Genomic DNA, 17757 nt, shown 5'->3' with positions numbered 1-17757 from the left:
ATACCACCAGTTTGATATATTGGAGGCTGGTAACATCAATACCAGTAAGCTTATTGGTTTTCTATAAGCTATTCTGGGAGCCTGGTTGGCAGAAGAGAATATACATTTGAAACAAAAACAAAAACACTCTCTTCCTGTGTACCATTAGGTGGGTTGAAACAAGATGAGCCATATATGTGGTGCGTGTATAGGAGCTTAATAGACCTGCTGCTGTTTCCAAAGACCAGCTTGCCCCAGTAAGAGCAGGGAAGAAAGAAATGGCCTAGTGAGCTGCTACAATCCGTCTCCCAGTGTTGGCCCCTCTCTTCCCCAGCTGCCCCACAGGGACTTCTGAAAGACCATCTTGCCCCAAAGGGAGCTGAGGCGAGGCCATTGTAGCTTGCTCTAAACTGCTATATTTTCTTCTTACTATATATATATTTTTTTAAAAAAAACACTGATTATTGTTATATGGCCTTTTGTGAACTATTTTGTGTGATCTACCTCTAAAATTATATAAAATACCTTTAAATAAAGAGCCACGTAGGAGAAAGAGTTTTACAACTACTGCAACCACCAGTTTGTGGAACACCAAAGCTAGAGGTTTGTTTTGGGGAGTGGGGAGAGATAATGGATAGGGCAGGCAAAAGGGGTGGGCATGTCTTGATGTAAGGAAGGTGAATGATAGCAGAGAAGTCCATTGTAACTCTGCCATGTTTTGGCATGTGACTCGGCTTTGAGAAATTAAAATCCCCAGTATAGTTCCCAAATGTATTTGTTAATGGAAGTTTGAGAAGCGGACAGCCATTTGAGGTACCTGGAGGATGTGCTTTAAAATCTGAACAGAAGGAACATGAAACCTGCATTTAGATTGTGAGAATTTCACACGTGCATTTCAAGTAAATGCCTACTGAAATTGCAGTGCTGCTGTAAGTTCAGCTTCTCACATCTTCATTTGTCCAGCCATAATTGCTTGCTTTTACCCATTTTTCTCCTGGTAGGGGTCGTTTCTGGTTATGGAATCCCAGCTTAGAGAAAAATATACTACCTTCTTTTCTTTTCTTTTTGCAAAGCCATAATGTTTGTTGAACATCAGGCAGAGACGTGTGAGTGTGGGCTCTTTTTTTCTAAAATAGTTTTGTGGAGGAAGAGCTGGCAGAGGCTTCAGCTCCTCCTGCTTGTTCACTTTGTTCTTCAGTACCCTCCCTTCCACTTTTTAGACTCTTAAAATTTAAGAGGTTCAGCACCAAACCGGATTCTGCTTAGAGGTCGTCTGCTATCCTGCCTAATTTGGCCCTGTAAGTTTAGGTTTAGAGAGATACAAACAGTAGAGAGGAACATGTTTTCTACTCTGACACTTGCTGTTTGTTCCATCTACTTTTCATAATAAATCTCAACTGCACAGCTTGATCTTTTCCCTGAAGCAGCCATTCATCATTTAAGATCTCAGACAAAAGCAGAAAAACAAGCCACCCTTTGCTGTAATAGGACGTGGAGAAATGGCAGCATTGTGTCTTAGCTTTGTGATTGGCTGGAGGAGATCACACCTCTGGAATCTGTTTATCCCCTAAAAATAAGATAGAATCTTCTGTGTGTTTCAGTGAAACCTTTTATGCAACACTTCATATTCAAACAAACATAATTACAGCATTTGCAAATTATTTGGGTGGGTTGGCTACGGATGAGGGGAATGAATAAGTGTGTTTCTTTTGAGAACGGTGAGTGCTATGTGAGTTTTTTTTGTGGGTAGGGCAATGCTTAGTTGTTTTTCAGACCTAATGGTACATTGACACACGTAGGAAGCTGTGCAAGAGCTTAACTACATTGCATCTTGCTGTGTGTGTGCATACATTCCCATACAACCCAAAGTACAGACTAATTGCAATTATGCCTGTGTGAGTGTTGTTAGTGTGTGTTGAATAAAGGACTTGCTAATACTCCTAATAACCAGAAATTACTCAAGATCTTATTTTATTATTAGTGCTACTAAAAATGTGCTTAGCATGTGCCCACATTAGATATTACAATTTTCTTAAAGTTATACACAATTTTAGTTTTTGAATCTAGTGAAATAAGTAACAATAATTGTGGTACTTGAAAATGTTTTAAATGAAAGCAGCTAGAAGTTACAGTAATCGGCTCTTTAAAAAAAGAAAAAGAAAATAACATTACAGAGAAAATTTTGGTTATGAGCTGGTGGGTAGCCAGTACAATAGCATGTACTCTCTCTGTATAATTATTTATTTATTTATTTATTTATTTATTTATTTATTTATTTATTTTTATACACCACACTTTATCAATAGATCTCAAGGCAGTGTACAACATTAAAAACACATTACAAAACATCAGTGATAAAAGCAATAAAAAGCACACTGACAGATAGTTTAGTCATCATAAAAACAATCCTCTCCCCCACACTTTTACAGGCCATAGATTATTTAATAGCCATAGGCCTGGGTAAAAGAGAAATGTTTTTGTCTGGTGCCTAAAGACATGCAATGATGATGTCAGGCATTCCACAATCAGGGAGCCACCACAGAAAAGGCCCATTCTCTGGTTGCCACCTTCTGAACCTCTCTGGGATGGGGGGGGGGGGTCATAGAGAAGGGCATCGTATGACAAGAATTTATATATATTCAGTTGTTTCCAGGGACAGATCTGTACTTAGATCTGTGCTTAGTTTAAAAAATAATCAAGGTGTGCATTCTATTTTTTCTACTGAGTTTAATATAAGTTGCCCTCGTGCCAAGTTTCCAATTTGCTCCTTAAAACAACACCCATATAAATTCATCCACAGTGATCTTGAGATTCCACAGAGGTGCACACACCTTACATCTTCTGTGAGACACTTGGCAGTTAGTCCCACAAAACCCAGCATGTTCTTTATTGTCAGGTTTAAAAAACAAAAGGAGTAGGCATGGCATGTAAAAAAGTATATTAAAGGAGATACAAGAGCAGGAGATCAGAGGGATAAAAGAGAGTTGAAAGGCAGAGTTGTGCAATCCTTTCCTTATAAGCAAGGATCCACATGCTTTGACTGGCCTTGGTAGCCAACTAATGTTTTTAGTTACTGGCGAGGCTCTTTTACTTCCTGCTGCACATAAGTGAAGTTAAATATCCCTTCTGAATCTTTTTGCAGCCACTAATGCACCATTTTACATTACAGTGGTACCTCTGGTTACAAAATTAATTCGTTCTGGAGGTCCGTTCTTAACCTGAAACCGTTCTTAACCTGAGATACCACTTTAGCTAATGGGGCCTCCCGCACGATTTATGTTCTCATCCTGAGGTAAAATTCTTAACCTGAGGTACTATTTCCTGATTAGCGGAGTCTGTAACCCGAGGTGTTTGTAACCCAAGGTACCACTGTATTTTCTTCCATGTGCTACTCACAGCTTTTCTTTCCCTTTTTAAGTGTTATTCTTCTGGCAAAGTGTACTTCAGACTTTCTCTGTGATTGTCAGATTGGATTTGTGAACATCTATCCAGTGAAGATGTCATGGTGATTTTTTTTTAAAAAAGATATTTATTGAGGTTTCAAAAATTATACAAAAAAACAATAATAAAAAACAAAACACAAACACAAAAAATAACAAATATAAGCAACAAAATACAAAACTAAAAACTATTTAAAAACAAGTAAAGTTTCATTCCCTTATTTTCTTGTAACTTACTTCCCTGACTTCCTCATACCTTCCCTTTTTGTATTCCAATTTCTAATTATTGATTCAACAAATCCTCTCCCTTAATTTTCAAATAATTTTCAACCTTTCTTTTCTTTTTACTTAATCATTACAGCTGAAAACCACTTAATTTCTAAACCAACATCGTTCTAACATTCATTAATTTTGCAATATTTCCCAAGATAGTCCTTAAATTTCTTCCAATCTTCTTCCGCCGTCTCTCTTCGATGTCATGGTGATTTTTTTCCTTTGGGGCTGTTGCATGGGTCAAGAACTCTAGGAAAATTTACTTGTGTATCTGATGAATGAATTTTCCTTCTCAGACATCAAAACAAGACTGTGTGTTTCTACATAAATCTTTATGTTCCTTCAGAAATAACTTTTCTTGTACTTGAATAATGCAAATGAAAGGAGGTAAAATGGGCAAATCCCGGCTTCTTGTCCTTTGTACCTTCCTACAAGTGAGACTTAAATAATTTTTGTATTTCCTGTGTTACTCAGATGTGAGACATACACTGGATTGAATGCTCACTTGATTTAAGAAGGATTCCTTTTAATCTTTTTCCTCCTCTACTAGCAGTTTTCACATGCAACTCAATGTAATGTATGTTGTTTTTAAAAATGCCCTTAACTTGCCTTGCAGTTGCAGGTAACAAATACAGAGTGAATAAATACATAACAATATTACATTTTGCCTGTGTTGGAGGTTCTCGTTTAGAAATTGGCTTAGTTATTTTGGGATTACTGCGATACATTTTTATTACAATTCCTTATGAAAGAATAAAAAATCTGGCTGTGATACATCACTGAACAGGAAACATCTTTGTGCCCTCAGAGCATTTAAATGCAAGATGAAACAAAGCTTTTCCAAAGGGAAGCAGATAAGCAATTCTCTCCCACATGAAGGCATTGGGCTGGAAACAGGTTAACCTTTCTATTTTGCTCCCAGTGGAAACTGCACAGTTAAAACACTTTGCTCAATTGCTGTGAAATAAAACCATCATTGTTTACTTGTTAAGTAATGACTTGCTTAAAGACTAGGCTTCTTCTACTCATAAGTGTACACTTAGTTGTAATTGAGACCTTACAGGTGTTTTCATTGAATATCCACCCATCCAAAATATTACACATAGGAAAATATATATATTGTCTAACTGTTTAAAGCTCAGCTGCCCACTAAAATCCTTGAATAACTGTTAAAATGAATTGGGATAAAGGATGGTGGACGGAAATAGGATAGGTATGTGTTGGGCCCAGGAGGGAGGAGAAAACAGAAATGGTGTAGAAGAAGCACAGAGAGGTCTAAGTGAATCGGGAAAGGTAGATTGACGCAGGGCAGTGGTGGAGGAAAGATGACCTGTGTGATCCCCTCTGTATACCAATGGAGCAGTAGACCTGCCATTCACCCCACCTGGTTCCACCACTTTCCCATCTCTTTCACTTTGTCAGTCAATCATCAGACTTTCCATGTCTTCCTGCATAGCGGAAAGCACCCTGTGATCGTCACCTGAGGCCCTTCTTCTCGTGCCTCCTCCACAAGAGGTCTGTGGGGTGACAACCCAACAACAGGCCTTTTCTGCAGTGTCTCCCCACTTGTGGAATACTATCCCCAGGGAGGCTCAACTGGTGCCTTTGTTACATATCTTTAGGTGCCAGGCGAAAACTTCCCTCTATAACCAGGCCTTTGGCCTTTAACTGTTTTCTGAGAGGGTGGGCTGCTTTTAATGTTTTTCTTTTTCCTCTTGGTTTTAATGCATCTATCTTGGGTTTTTTGTCTGCTTGGTTGGTTGTAAGATGCTTTGGGTTGCCCTGGGCAAGATAAAGTGACTAACAAATTTAAGAAATCATCATCACCATTGTATTCAAACAGATTTAACGTTTAGGGGCTCTTTCTAGTCCATATCTATCAATGCTCTCTCTTCTTCCCAACTCTTTAAATTGCTTAAAGAGGAAGAGACAACATGCTCTTAGACTAAATCCCTACTTGCCTTTCATAGCCAAAAGCTGGGCAAGATGGTAGGCAGCCAGAGCAGCCAGAATTAGAAAAATGTTGGATGCTGGTGTCACAACTTTGCTGCAGTTTCTACCTCCTTTCACTCTGGTGTTCTCCAATAACATTTATTCCCTTCCACCTATCCATTTCCTTCTTTCCTCCTGTATTTCAAATACTGCATAGGGAGGAAGTGGTGCTACGTCTTGCTGGTTTGGTTCTTCAACCTCTGTTTCTGTACTTTACTGTTTATATTGGTTTATTGTTTAGTTGTACATTGCCATACTTTTTATTTTTATATTTTAGAGTCAGAGGTGGTGTTTTTATTGGAGATTGTAAGCTGCTTTATAGAGGAAGTTCCTTAAAGTTTGGGGGATATAAAAAATACCGGGTGGTAAAACTAGTTACTGAGAAGCATGTTGATCTGTTATTGCCTGCATTTTACTGAAGCTGGTGGTAAGTATGGTAAGAAGGCCTAACCATACAAAAGGCACTTTAAAAAATGGTTTATTTAATGGGTTTTTCCCCCCCAAACCCCAAAGCAGTGAAAAGCATATTAATACAAAATAAATATGCAGTAAGTACAACAAATCAATAAAAAACAATTCAAAACATCAAAATCACAAAATAACCACCTACGCAAAGACATACACCACATCTACATTATCTATGCATCTTAATTATCTGGTAAAAAGAAATAACTTTACTGGAGAAACCCCATAATGACTAACAGACACTTTAAAACAAATACCTTAAAAATTAAAAGTAACCTCCAAAATTAGAACACTGTCTTTGTGTACAGTTTGCATGCAAAGCGTTCTTCAGTTTACTGTACTAGAAAACGAACAGGCTTCTTAAACACAATCTATCATGAAATTTAAAAATGTACTGCTGCCTATCATTTCTGAAGTGTACGCCACCTTTTATAGAAACACGTAATTTTTGGACCATGGAGCTCTCCAGCAGGGACTTATCATTTGTCAAATTTTAAAACTGAGAATCATAGAATTGTAGGGTTAGAAGGGACCCAAGGGTCATCTATTCCAACCCTCTGCTATGCAGGAATCTCAACCAATGCATCCATGACAGATGGCCACCCAACTTCTGCTTAAAAAAACCTCCAAGGAAGGAGAATCTTTCACCCCCTAAGCGAGTCCATTCCACTCTCGAACAGCTCTTACTGTCAGGAAGTTCTTCCATATGATTAGCTGAATGCTCCTTTCGTGTGACTTGAAGCCATTAGTTTGGTTCTAACCCTCCGGAGCAGGAGAAAACAAGCTTGCTCCATCTTCCATGTCACAGCCCTTTAGGTATTTGAAGATGGCTATCTTATCACCTCTCAGTCTCCTCTTATCCAGGCTAAACATACCCAACTACCTCAACTGTTCCTCAAAAGGCTTGTTTTCCAGATGCTTAATCATCTTAGTTGCCCTCCTGTGCACACATTCCAGCCCGTCAACATCCTTCCTAAACAATGGCGCCCAGAACTGCACCCAGTATTCCAGGTGTTGTCTGACCAAGGCAGAATAGAGCAGTACTATGACATCCCTTGATCTGGGCACAACACTTATGTTGATGCAGCCTAGCTTGGCAGAGAAGCCAAACAGTGGGAGGCAGTCTCCCCTTTAAACCTAATTGTTTTTTTGCCTTCAATTCACATTATCTCTGTTAAGGCAACGTGCTGCTGTTCTCACTAGCAGTTTTATCATGTGAGATATGGTGCAACAGTACTAAAACAGTTCTGTTAAATGGTTTTGGAATGGCTGAGTCCTAAACCAAACATGTCCTCAAACTACCTTATTCCCAGGCAATCACCATAAGCCAAGATTGGGGGGGGGGGGGCTTGGATTCAAACATTTGATAAAAAATATTGTAGAAGGCAAAGGTCTTTTTAAAAAGAATCACCTGAAATTTAAAATGCAAATTGCCTCCATTGACCTCCAAGAATTGAAATTTGGGGGGGAGGAATGCAAATCGATTGATCACAAACCTTGGTATTTAGCATGACATCAGCTAGCAGTGTTGTGAGATGACCAGTTTCTGAAAGCAGAAATGGCTCTAGGAGAAATTCTAGATGAGACTGTAGTGACATATGTACAACTGTTATTTCAGTACAAATAAGACATTGAACTAGTAAGACCAGTTATATCATGGGTAGGCAAACTAAGGCCCGGGGGCTGGATCCAACCCAATCGCCTTCTAAATCCGGCCGGCGGATAGTCCGGGAATCGGCATGAGTAGAATGTGCCCTTTTATTTAAAATGCATCTCTGGGTTATTTGTGGGGCTTGCCTGGTGTTTTTACATGAATAGAATGTGTGCTTTTATTAAAAATGCATCTCTGGGTTATTTGTGGGGCATAGGAATTCATTCATTTCCCTCCAAAAAATATAGTCTGGCCCCCCACAAGGTCTGAGGCACAGTAGACAGGCCCCTGCTGAAAAAGTTTGCTGACCCCTGAAATATATAGTATGCTTCAAAGCTTCAGTCTGCTTCAGTCTTAGAGAACAATTTGGAATTTATTTGCTAATCTTTAGTTCTCTGGCTATGGCATGTGTGTGCTTTTATCATTTCCAGCCATGTAGCTATACAGAAAACATTCTAAACACAAGAGTTACTTATTCTGTAAATATCCATCACAAGACACTATTTCTGTTTGCCTCTCTCAGGCCAAGTCCTAGATATAGAAAAGAACCAGTTTAGGGAAAATGAGCTCTTTGGTTCTCACCTTAACCACACACTTTGCCATTAATCTCCATATTTACAATGTTACTTATAGCTGACAAGCTCAAAATAACTTTCTATATAGTGAGCTTAAAACCTAGTTTCAATAACAGGCAAATTTAAATTTTGATGCATTTTAAATGAACTGTTGTTTACATTTCAGAACCAGCTCCCCCAGGAGCTTCTGTCTATAAATGTATACATTGAGTTCCATTTGATTAATATGAAGCAGATCTTTATTTTTTATTTTTAGCACAATATGTAGAGCTGTGACCCATCTGGTATGCTGGACCTCTTGCAAACTGAACATATGTAGCAAAGTTATTTTGTCACAGACAAGGCTTATATTTGGTTTGAGTCCCCCAGAGTTGATAGAACTTGTTTTTCTCATTTGATTCAAAAACAGTTGCTAATCTCATACAGAATTATCCATACAGCATATTTTAAAGCATCAGCAAAAATACACTATAATATCAATGTGGTCACACAAGAACACATGCGATTCATAAAAATACCGTAAACTTAGTACCAAACCTTTAAGGGCTCAAACCCCTTTCTCATATCATAGCTGCTGCTGCTTCTCCTCCTCCTCCTCTTCTTCTTCCTCCTCCTCCTTTATCATCATCATCATCATCATCATTTAGTTACCGTACCTGCCCTTGACTGCAAAGTCCCAGGGCAGATGATGCAATGATATATGGGGGATGCTAACAATAGCTTGACTATTAAAGGCCAAGGGGAAGTGCATTATCAAAGATTGCCTAAAGCAGATCCCTCTTGACACACCACTATAGGGAAGGAGTTCTACAATTTGGGGGGGCATTGTGAAAAAAGCTCTCCCACCCCTCCAAGGGAGATGACATAATAAACCCTCTTCTGCAAATGCTGACTGCAATATAGGGAGGAAGTAATCTTCCATGTACTTGGGACCCAGATTGTTTAGGCTTTAAATATGTTGACCTGGCCCTGGAAGTGAATTGGCTGCCAGTGCAGCTGCTTCAGGACAAGTGTTATGCTTGTCCTTAAAGATATCTGAGCAAAGAGCTGGGCTGCCCCTTTCTGCTGTAGTTGCAGCCTCTGGACTGCCTTCATGGTAAGACTTGTGTAGAATGCACTGCGGAAGTCTAAACTGGAGGTTATCAGAATATGGAGTACAGTGGCAAAGTTATTCTTATTCAGAAGGGTCTGGAGCTGGCATACCCACCAGAGCTGGAAGTAGATGTTCCTAGCCACTGAAGCTACCTGGACCTCAAGTGATGATGAATCAAGGAGTATCCTCAAGCTACACACTTCGTTCTTCTCAGGGAGTCCAGAACAAGCCATTCTGTACCTCATGGACCTGAAAACTAGGCAGCCATACCTCTGTCTAATCTGGATTGAGTTTCTGTGCCAAGAAAACAAACTCTGGGCCAAAAAGTATTAAAATGCCTATTTGAACTCTCCACTCTCTGAACCCACTCATGCTGAGAGCTCCAAAGCACTTACTTTAGAAGAGTGAGTAGCAGGTAATATATTATCCGTTCTTTGTTCTTGCATCTTGAATAGGAGAGAAGATCACACCTCCTATTTGCAATTCCTTTAACAATAGCCTGGGTTTGGGGGGGTTGCGGGTAACAGGAAATGTCCTCCCTTCTGATCAGCAGGAGACCCACAGTCAAACCATGCATGATTTAAATCCACAAAGTGGTCATTTATGGCTGACTGTATACAGACTTCATGTCACTTCCTTTATTGAGTGCCTCCTGTGCATATTACTTTTTGTAATGCATGAAGCAGCACTTTTAGTCATTTATCCAGTCCTGATAAGCTGTCACCAAACAGCTTGTCTATGTAGGAGGCCTCCCTGAGGTCGCTCCTGCCAGGGCTAAGCCAGCAACAAGGAGTGGGGGTGTATGTGTGAAGATTTTAGCATATGTTACTCTGAGCATACTGGCTATCTTGATTTCTGGCTTTTAATTTGCTACCCACGCAGTGAACAAAATTGCATATTATATGCAGGATCGTCTCAACCGTATCTAGAGATGTGTGTAGATAGAACTGTCTCCAAGAATATGTTGGGGAGAGTTTGAAAGATAAAGCTTTCTCCTTTGCAAGTGAGTGAGGAAAGGTAGTTCTGGTAAATAGGTACAGGCTAGGTAAATGGCTACTGCTCATTGATGTGCATAAAAGGAATTCTCATCTGTCAGCAGCCACCAGGCATAAAGACTAGAAAGCTAGATAGTACACAAATAATATTCCAGGGTCATGAATGCTGTATATTTATAGACTACAAGATTGGGAAAATGTCTGATACGTGTCTGGCAATACACTTTACATTCTTCAAGTTGCAGATCTTTAGCCCCTTATGTGACTGACTTCCTAATGTGGTTCTTGGAAACAACAAATTTCTCAAACTTTTTGTTCTCTCCTGTAAGCTTTGGCTTGCTTATAAACAAATAGGAAGGATGCAGCAGGGGTGTATGGAGGTATCAAAAATAAATTCTCACAAATGCTATTAAAACTGCTTCAGCACTTTGTAACAACGTATGCACGTGATTGGGAGCTCAGCAATGCAACTACAGTACTGGAGACTTTTTCCTGCCAGCTATGAAACAGGTTACACTCCTGTGCCTTGGCCTTGAATCGTTGGCATTGCCTTTCTTGTCTAGGTACATGTGATGGGGAATGTTTCAGATACTTCTAAACAATGAACATGAAAGTGACAGTTCAGACTATGGACTCAGGTATACAGCTGCAAATAAAACGTTTTAAATGTCCCTTTACCTTTAAATGTGTTCTAAAGTGCAATATACAAGAGGGTGAAAGTGAGCTATGCCAAATTCAATGTATTTTTCTTTTTAAAAAAAGGCATTTTCACAGTGTTTTTTTAAATATATTTCTAGATGCCACCTATATATAGTTTGAAGGAGAGAAATGACTGTCAGGCAGCATTATTCAGTTCCAGATAGTTAATTACTGGCTCTAATCCTCCTAAATGCAATGGTGATTTGATTTAACTGATAAATGCCCCAGGGTCATTGACATAGCTGCAAGTTGGGGGAAATGCTATTTATGTGTCCAGTGTGCGCTTGAAGTGTTGTGTGAACAGATGGAAACATGCCGGTCCTTTTGTGCAGTTGATGGCATGCAGTAACTTGCTGAGAGACAAGTAACCAAAGTTCTGTGAGTGGACTCAAGAGCACACCATCGCATCTGTATTATTGTAGTGTTTCAGCACCTTGAGTGAGGCATCCTTGAGTTTCTTATTTTAATCTAGCCTTGCAGTTAGTTCTGTAAAGTTGCTCAGGTCTTCTTCCCCAGCTTGTAAAAGTATTGTGATAATTACACTAACTAGTGCTCTGAGCCCTATAAAACTAAGAGAATGGGGTGTGTGTGTGATGGCCCGATTAGAAAGAATGCTATTATAAGGAAGCACTGTGCATCTCTTTTACCCGGACTGGAAACCTGTGTGGCTATCCTAGCTGTATCTGCTGGCTTTCAAGGGATGGGAGAATCAAGAGACTCTTCCTTAGGCAATCAAAGATCATTGGGGTGGGGTAGGCGTGGCTAATGAGGATAGAGAACTAAATGCACTCCCTTTATTTGCTTGTTTGGGAGCAATTGCTAATTTCATTTATTTCCCCAATAACCATTCGCTGTTTCCCCTCCCCCTGTAGTGCATGAGTTCTGAGAACATTATGAAAATAACATTGATTTCATTTTGGAAACAAAGAACAGTATCTCTTTTCACTACATATTGTGGGAGGAGAGGACATATTTCAGCATACCAAAGTTTGCGTGGCCTTCTGCATGTTGTTTTTGAATGTGCATTTACGATGGTTGGTCGGATCTATTTAAAATCTTATTTAAAAGTTAGTGGGTTTTAGTAGTTTTATTTAAGGTTTTACGCTGATAATGAATAGTATGTATTTTAAGCATGGTTTTTAGCTCTATCCTTGTAAACATGTTTTCTAGAAACTAAACTGGGTGTACTTAAAATAGTTGTCCTGTTAAATATGAGTTACTAGAGGTTATATGAGTGGCAAGTCACTTGTGACAAAGGATTCCATGCAGTCTTATTAAAAGGCAATGAGGCCGAGATCCTGGTATAAACTGGGTTGTAGAAAATAAATCTCACATTTAGCATTAAGTAATTACAATACTGCTTTCAAAACAGCTGATGTTCCCAGAATACCTACAGCAGCATTAAACTGGACGGATGTTTCTTTTTTGGGGGTGTACTTAAGTGTATCTTGGAATTTGTATGTTTAGCAGTACAGTTAATAAGCAAGACTTTAGATGGACAAGCTGATATATTGAACAGAATGAAACAACTTCTGTGCCAATGTCTAACAGAAAAGAGAGACCTAAAATAAACAGGGAAGCTAAATAGATGAATATTTCATAGTACAAAAGTTCTTCAAATTAAGGAAAACACGTTTGGTTTTTTTTAACAAGTGGAGGCAGCCCTGTACATGAAAACATTTGTTTGTGCCTTATATCTTATAGAGCAGGAAAGCAAATGTTCCTTTTCAGCTTATGAAATGGCAGTCAGTTTTTTACAGTACACAATCAGAGAAGTTGCTTGAGGAGGCTGGCCTTTCTGAGGTGTTGAGAAGCCGAGCCTCATACCTGTTTATCTGATCTCTGATTGGGTAAAAACTGTTGCTAGGCTCACTTCTTTGTTCCTGGGCAAAATTAGAAAGGGGAGTGTGGCATGTTTCAACTGCTTCTGCTGCTTTGCTCAGTTCTGCCTGCTTCACTTTCTTCTCTTTTGTTCTTTTCCAGAGGTATGACAGATTAGAAATTTACACAACTTTTCTGAGTTTCAGTAGGTTAGTCCTAATGAACATATAGAGGCAAAGAAATCTAGTATTGTTATGTTTTCAAGAAATTAAAACTTAGAATCTCAATGAAGAAAATTTGATTTATTTAATCTGAATTATAAAAAGTCACACTGGCATCAATTAAAGAATAGTTTCTGGCGCCTGGACAATAAGAGTTGCCAGAGAAGAAAGATGAAGGCTGTTGCTGGTTTTAAACACTGCATGTTGAGTGTTTCCATGACCCAAGATACAGAAATGCCACCATATGGCCACACTTGTGATAATGTTCATAAAGGCAATGCTATTATTTTTATTTCATTCATTTAAACTAAGCAATTCATATACTCCTTAACTACAATCATCTCTAGGTGGTTGCAGAACATAGAATATAGAAAAGGGGCAAATTGGTTAAAACTATAAAACCAGAAAGCCTGCTGGAAGAAAAAAGTATTCAATAAGAGTCAGATGTTCCACATGCAGTTACATAAAATTGGGCGTACAATACTGAATGCATAGCTCCTGAGGCAAGCATCCGAGCCATGGGCGGGGGGGGGGGTTACACAGTGACTCCCCCAAAGATCTCAGTGATCAGGCAGAGACATAAGGGATTAAGTGGTCTTTAAGATATCCTGTAGCAAAGTTGTTAAAGGTCTTGCGAATTACTATGAAACTGGTCCAGTAGCATATAGACAGACAGTGTAAACTTTTGAGCACCAGAGTTACATGCTTAGTCTAGACCCACAGCACTCTCAATGCAATATTTTGCACCAGCTAGAGTCTCAAGACCAGGGCTAAGGGTAGCTCCACATTGCAGTAGTCAAGCCTTGAGGTTACCAGTACATGAATCACCATAGTCAGACAATCTCAATCCAAGAACGTCTGTAGTTCAAGCAGCTGAATAGATGTGTCGGCATAAAAAGTTCTTTAATAACTATTTGAAAGTTAGCAAGGATGCCTGTGCAATCTCTCATGGAAGAGTATTCCATAGCATGGAAATGGTGATTCTAAGGCTGGATCTAGACACATCAAAGAAGCGTTTCAGGAAAACGTGTTGTAAACTTTATATGTGAAACCGCGTTGGCAAAAAGGGAACTCCACAACCCCATCTGGTGTCAGTGTTATAATGCATATACAAAGCATATAAAACATTTTTTTCTTTACTGATCTAGATGAGTCCTAAATGGTTGATAATGTTCTAGTGTTGGTCGGCACTTCGACATGAATAATATCTATGGAAATCATGCTACTATTCAGTGCGTTTGTACTTTGCCATTTACAAGACCAAACTTGAAATTGTTTAGTAAATAAGCCTTCAGAAGGGGATTCCATACTAGAATCATATAACTACAAATGAAACACTGAAATATTATGTGTTGTTGTTCTTAACTGCAAACATCACTGCTGTAATGTGGATTTATATTTTAGTAGTTCGTTATTAGGACGGAGTTAAGATTTTCTGTGTGGAAGTTTTCTTTGTTTATACAGGCTGTCCTAGGGTATTTGGGAAGTGGGTTCCATTATACTTACCTTATCTTTTTTTCTTGTTTATCTCTTGCTAGTACAGTGTAAATAATGATATTTAGATGGGGGGAAGGGTTGCTGGATATGCAAGGACTTGATATTTACATATAGTACTTGTTTCAGTCTTAACATTGACAATGGTATTTTGGATGTTAATGTTTGCTTGATGTGATCTAGGAGAACTTCAGAATGAGGGTGGTAGAGGAGATATAATGAAACAAAGTTTTTAGGCTGTATGAGAAACAGTTAAGAGTACCTGGGTACCACCAGGTATGGCTTTGCATATCTGATCTTTCAGCGCCCACCGAAAAAAGGTCACTGGGGAGGTCAGAAGGTCAGAGCATTAGTGCCTATTATCTGTTTGAGTTGAAAGAAACTTACGGTATTCTAAATGAAGTTGTGGGTGTAAACCAAGTGTGGGGAACTTTTGGCTCTCCAGATATTGCTGAAGAACAGCTCCCATCAGCCCTGGCAAACACAGCCAATGGACAGAGATAATGGGAGTTCTAGTTCAGCAACGTCTTGGAGGTCCAACAGTACCCCATATCTGATGTAAGCAGAGAGCTGTTATGTAATGCTTAAATGACAATACAGCTTCTCTTTTTGCCTATGTGCACAATCAGATCAGGAAGCTGTAGTGGAAAATGCGGAAGAAAAACCAAGGAGGTGTAGGTTTGGCTTTAGGCAGCCAACCCTTCCTGTGAGTCCTTGCAGGAGCACTCCTGCCTTCAAGGGTGGCCCAGCTGGGGCTTGATTGCCCTGAGTAGGAGCCCTAACTGCCACAGGTGGCGGCCATGGAGATATCCAGCCGCACCTGGTTGAGGCAGGTATAAATAGTGCAGGGCAATGGGGTCAGGAGGAAGAGGATGATGGACCAAACGCTGCTGAGGCTTCCCACGGTTGGATCTGGTGTTATATGTGAGTGAAGGTCTGGTGGGGGAATTGTTACCTTGGAAATTGTTCCTTTGGGGTTACTTCTTGGTGGTAGAGTGCTTTGTGTTACTGTGTCAGAAGGTTTAAGGAGGTTTATTATTGAAGGTTTAAGGAGGTTTACTGTTTGAGGGGTTTTGTTTTTGTTACTCGTTAAGGCGTTTTTCCTGTTCTGTTTAAATAAAAATATATTTCCCCTCATATGTTGACTACCAAAGATCCTTTAAAGAACCTGTAGAATTAATTAGCAAAAGAAAAGCCAATACTCATGGCAGGATAGATGCCTTCCCCACCTATTTACAAGATTCTTTATCACTAAACTGTGTTAGGGTAATATGTGAGGCAGTGTTCAACTCCCCTTAGCATCATTATATTTTTGTTGTTCAAGCAACAGTAGTTCGACTTCCTTTAATTACTGATTTATTTTGGTGTGTCAAATATGCATATCAACAATAAAGATATAGGCAACCCCCCCCCCCCTTTTTAAAATCCACACGTCTTGAGACAATTTTTATGAGAGACAAGTAAAATAAAGAGCCCATTATCCTGTCACAGTTGAGAGCAATAACACTTTTTTTTTTTTGCAAGTTCAGCAGTTTTCCTCCCTGAAGGGAGATATGTATTGTAAACACTGTGAACCAACTCTACACAAATCCCCACACGGAGTTAATGTGCTTTGTACAGAGCAAGTGAATACATGTTGAGTCAACTGAAAGCTTTGGCTTCTGCAACTTTATTTTTCTGTTTCCTTTCAGTTCTTGAAAAATAGTGCAAATTGACACACACTCACTGTCCCCAGCAACAACTAGCATGTTGCAGCATTTTCTGGCGTGAGACAATTAGCAAGGAAAGCTGTAGCTGGAACGTGGGCAAAGGACTGGGTACTTTGAAATCAGGGCAGATCGGAGAGGGAGAGGACAATGCTGATGCCTAGCAAATCCCCTGAAGAAGCTAGCATAGCCTAAAGTGAACTGCACCTGTTGAACAGAGCCCTTTTCGTTTTGCAAGCCTTTCCTCAACTGGGAAGGGTCCAGTTTTTGAGAAGACTTGGTTCCCCTTCCCTGTTGTTGTTGTTGTGGTGGTGGTGGTGGTGGTGGTTGTTATTGCCCTCCACCCAGCAGTATCCCTAAGTGCCTATTCCGTGGCAGGGAGGCATGCCAGACAGAGCCAGGCTTCGTAAGCGCTGCCAAGAGCGGTTTCTAAGATCATAAGCGAACTTTATTTGGAGAGTGGGAGGGGAGAGGGCTGGTAGTTGGCTCCAGGGCCTGTCGCTGCCTGCAGCCGGGATATTGTGCCTCTTCTTATCAGCGCTAAGAAAAACGCGGCGGCTTCTTTATTATTATTATTTTTCTGCTTAAAGAGGGCGGTTGAGAAGGGAGTCTTGGGAGAGCAGGCGATGAGGGTCGGGGTCGCCGTCAGGAGCTCGCGGCCCGAGTCAGGGGGACGGGACGTAAATCCAGGTGCCGCTCTCCCCGGAGACCCTCGGCCCTTGGTTTTCGCCCCCCTTCCCAGGCGCTTTTGCCTGCCTGCGAGTCCCTCCGCTTCCCGGTCATTGGCGGGCAGCCGCCAAAGGGGGCGGGCTCTGCTGGGCTTGTTGTTTGTGCCGGGCCTGCCCGCCCACAGGCTGGCTTTTAAGCCTCGGCCTGCCGCCCTTGCTGAGGCGAGGAGGCGGTCGCGCGCTCTGAGCAGCACCACCACCAGCTCCTCCTCCCCGTGACCCGAGCTAGTAGGCATGCAGCTGGCCAGCACAGCCAACCGGACCTCGGGCTTCTACTGCAACCACTGCGGAAGCCAGCAGTGCCGCAAGGTTAAAAAAAAGGGGGGGAAGGGGGGGGCTTGAACCAGCGGGATGCATCGGGAGGAGGGGGACTCGCTTCGGGCTCGGAGGTGCTTCAGTCTGCTGCTTGTGAAGTAGAGTCGGCTCGCGCCCCGCTTGTTCGGCTGTCAGTCAACGGGAGTGAGAGCCAGCGAGCCTGAGGTAGATTCAGCTGTTTACGGAAAGGCTCCCAGCTTCAGGTGTTCTTGCTGGCTTCGTCGGCGTCGCTTGTCATTTCGCCACCCCCACCCCCCACTTGCATGCTCTTAGGCAGGGTTGCAGAAAAAGCATGTAGGGGAAGAATAGC

The 17757-nt window shown here is 40.7% G+C and overlaps 1 protein-coding gene across 8 annotated transcripts in view; it reads left to right on the top strand.

The window, feature by feature from the left end:
• SESN1 (sestrin 1) overlaps positions 1 to 17757 on the top strand; it is a 45119-nt gene that overhangs the window by 12459 nt on the left and 14903 nt on the right. The window contains exon 1 of one of the 8 annotated variants that reach the window (XM_083731315.1): positions 16875 to 17441. The exons of 4 other annotated variants lie outside the window; for them this stretch is intronic. In XM_083731315.1, the coding sequence (XP_083587441.1) occupies positions 17367 to 17441 (75 nt within the window). In that variant the 5' untranslated portion in view covers positions 16875 to 17366. Of the gene's footprint in view, positions 1 to 16874; positions 17442 to 17503; positions 17613 to 17757 lie in introns of those variants that run through there. 3 more of the 8 variants (XM_083731316.1, XM_083731317.1, XM_083731318.1) reach the window with 3 other exon arrangements.

This window comes from Podarcis gaigeae (assembly GCF_964106915.1).
Source record: "Podarcis gaigeae genome assembly, chromosome: 3".
In the NCBI taxonomy this organism is placed as follows: Eukaryota; Metazoa; Chordata; class Lepidosauria; order Squamata; family Lacertidae; genus Podarcis; species Podarcis gaigeae.
The sequence above is the reverse complement of the archived record's forward strand: the minus strand, read 5'-3'. Positions and strand labels throughout refer to the sequence as shown.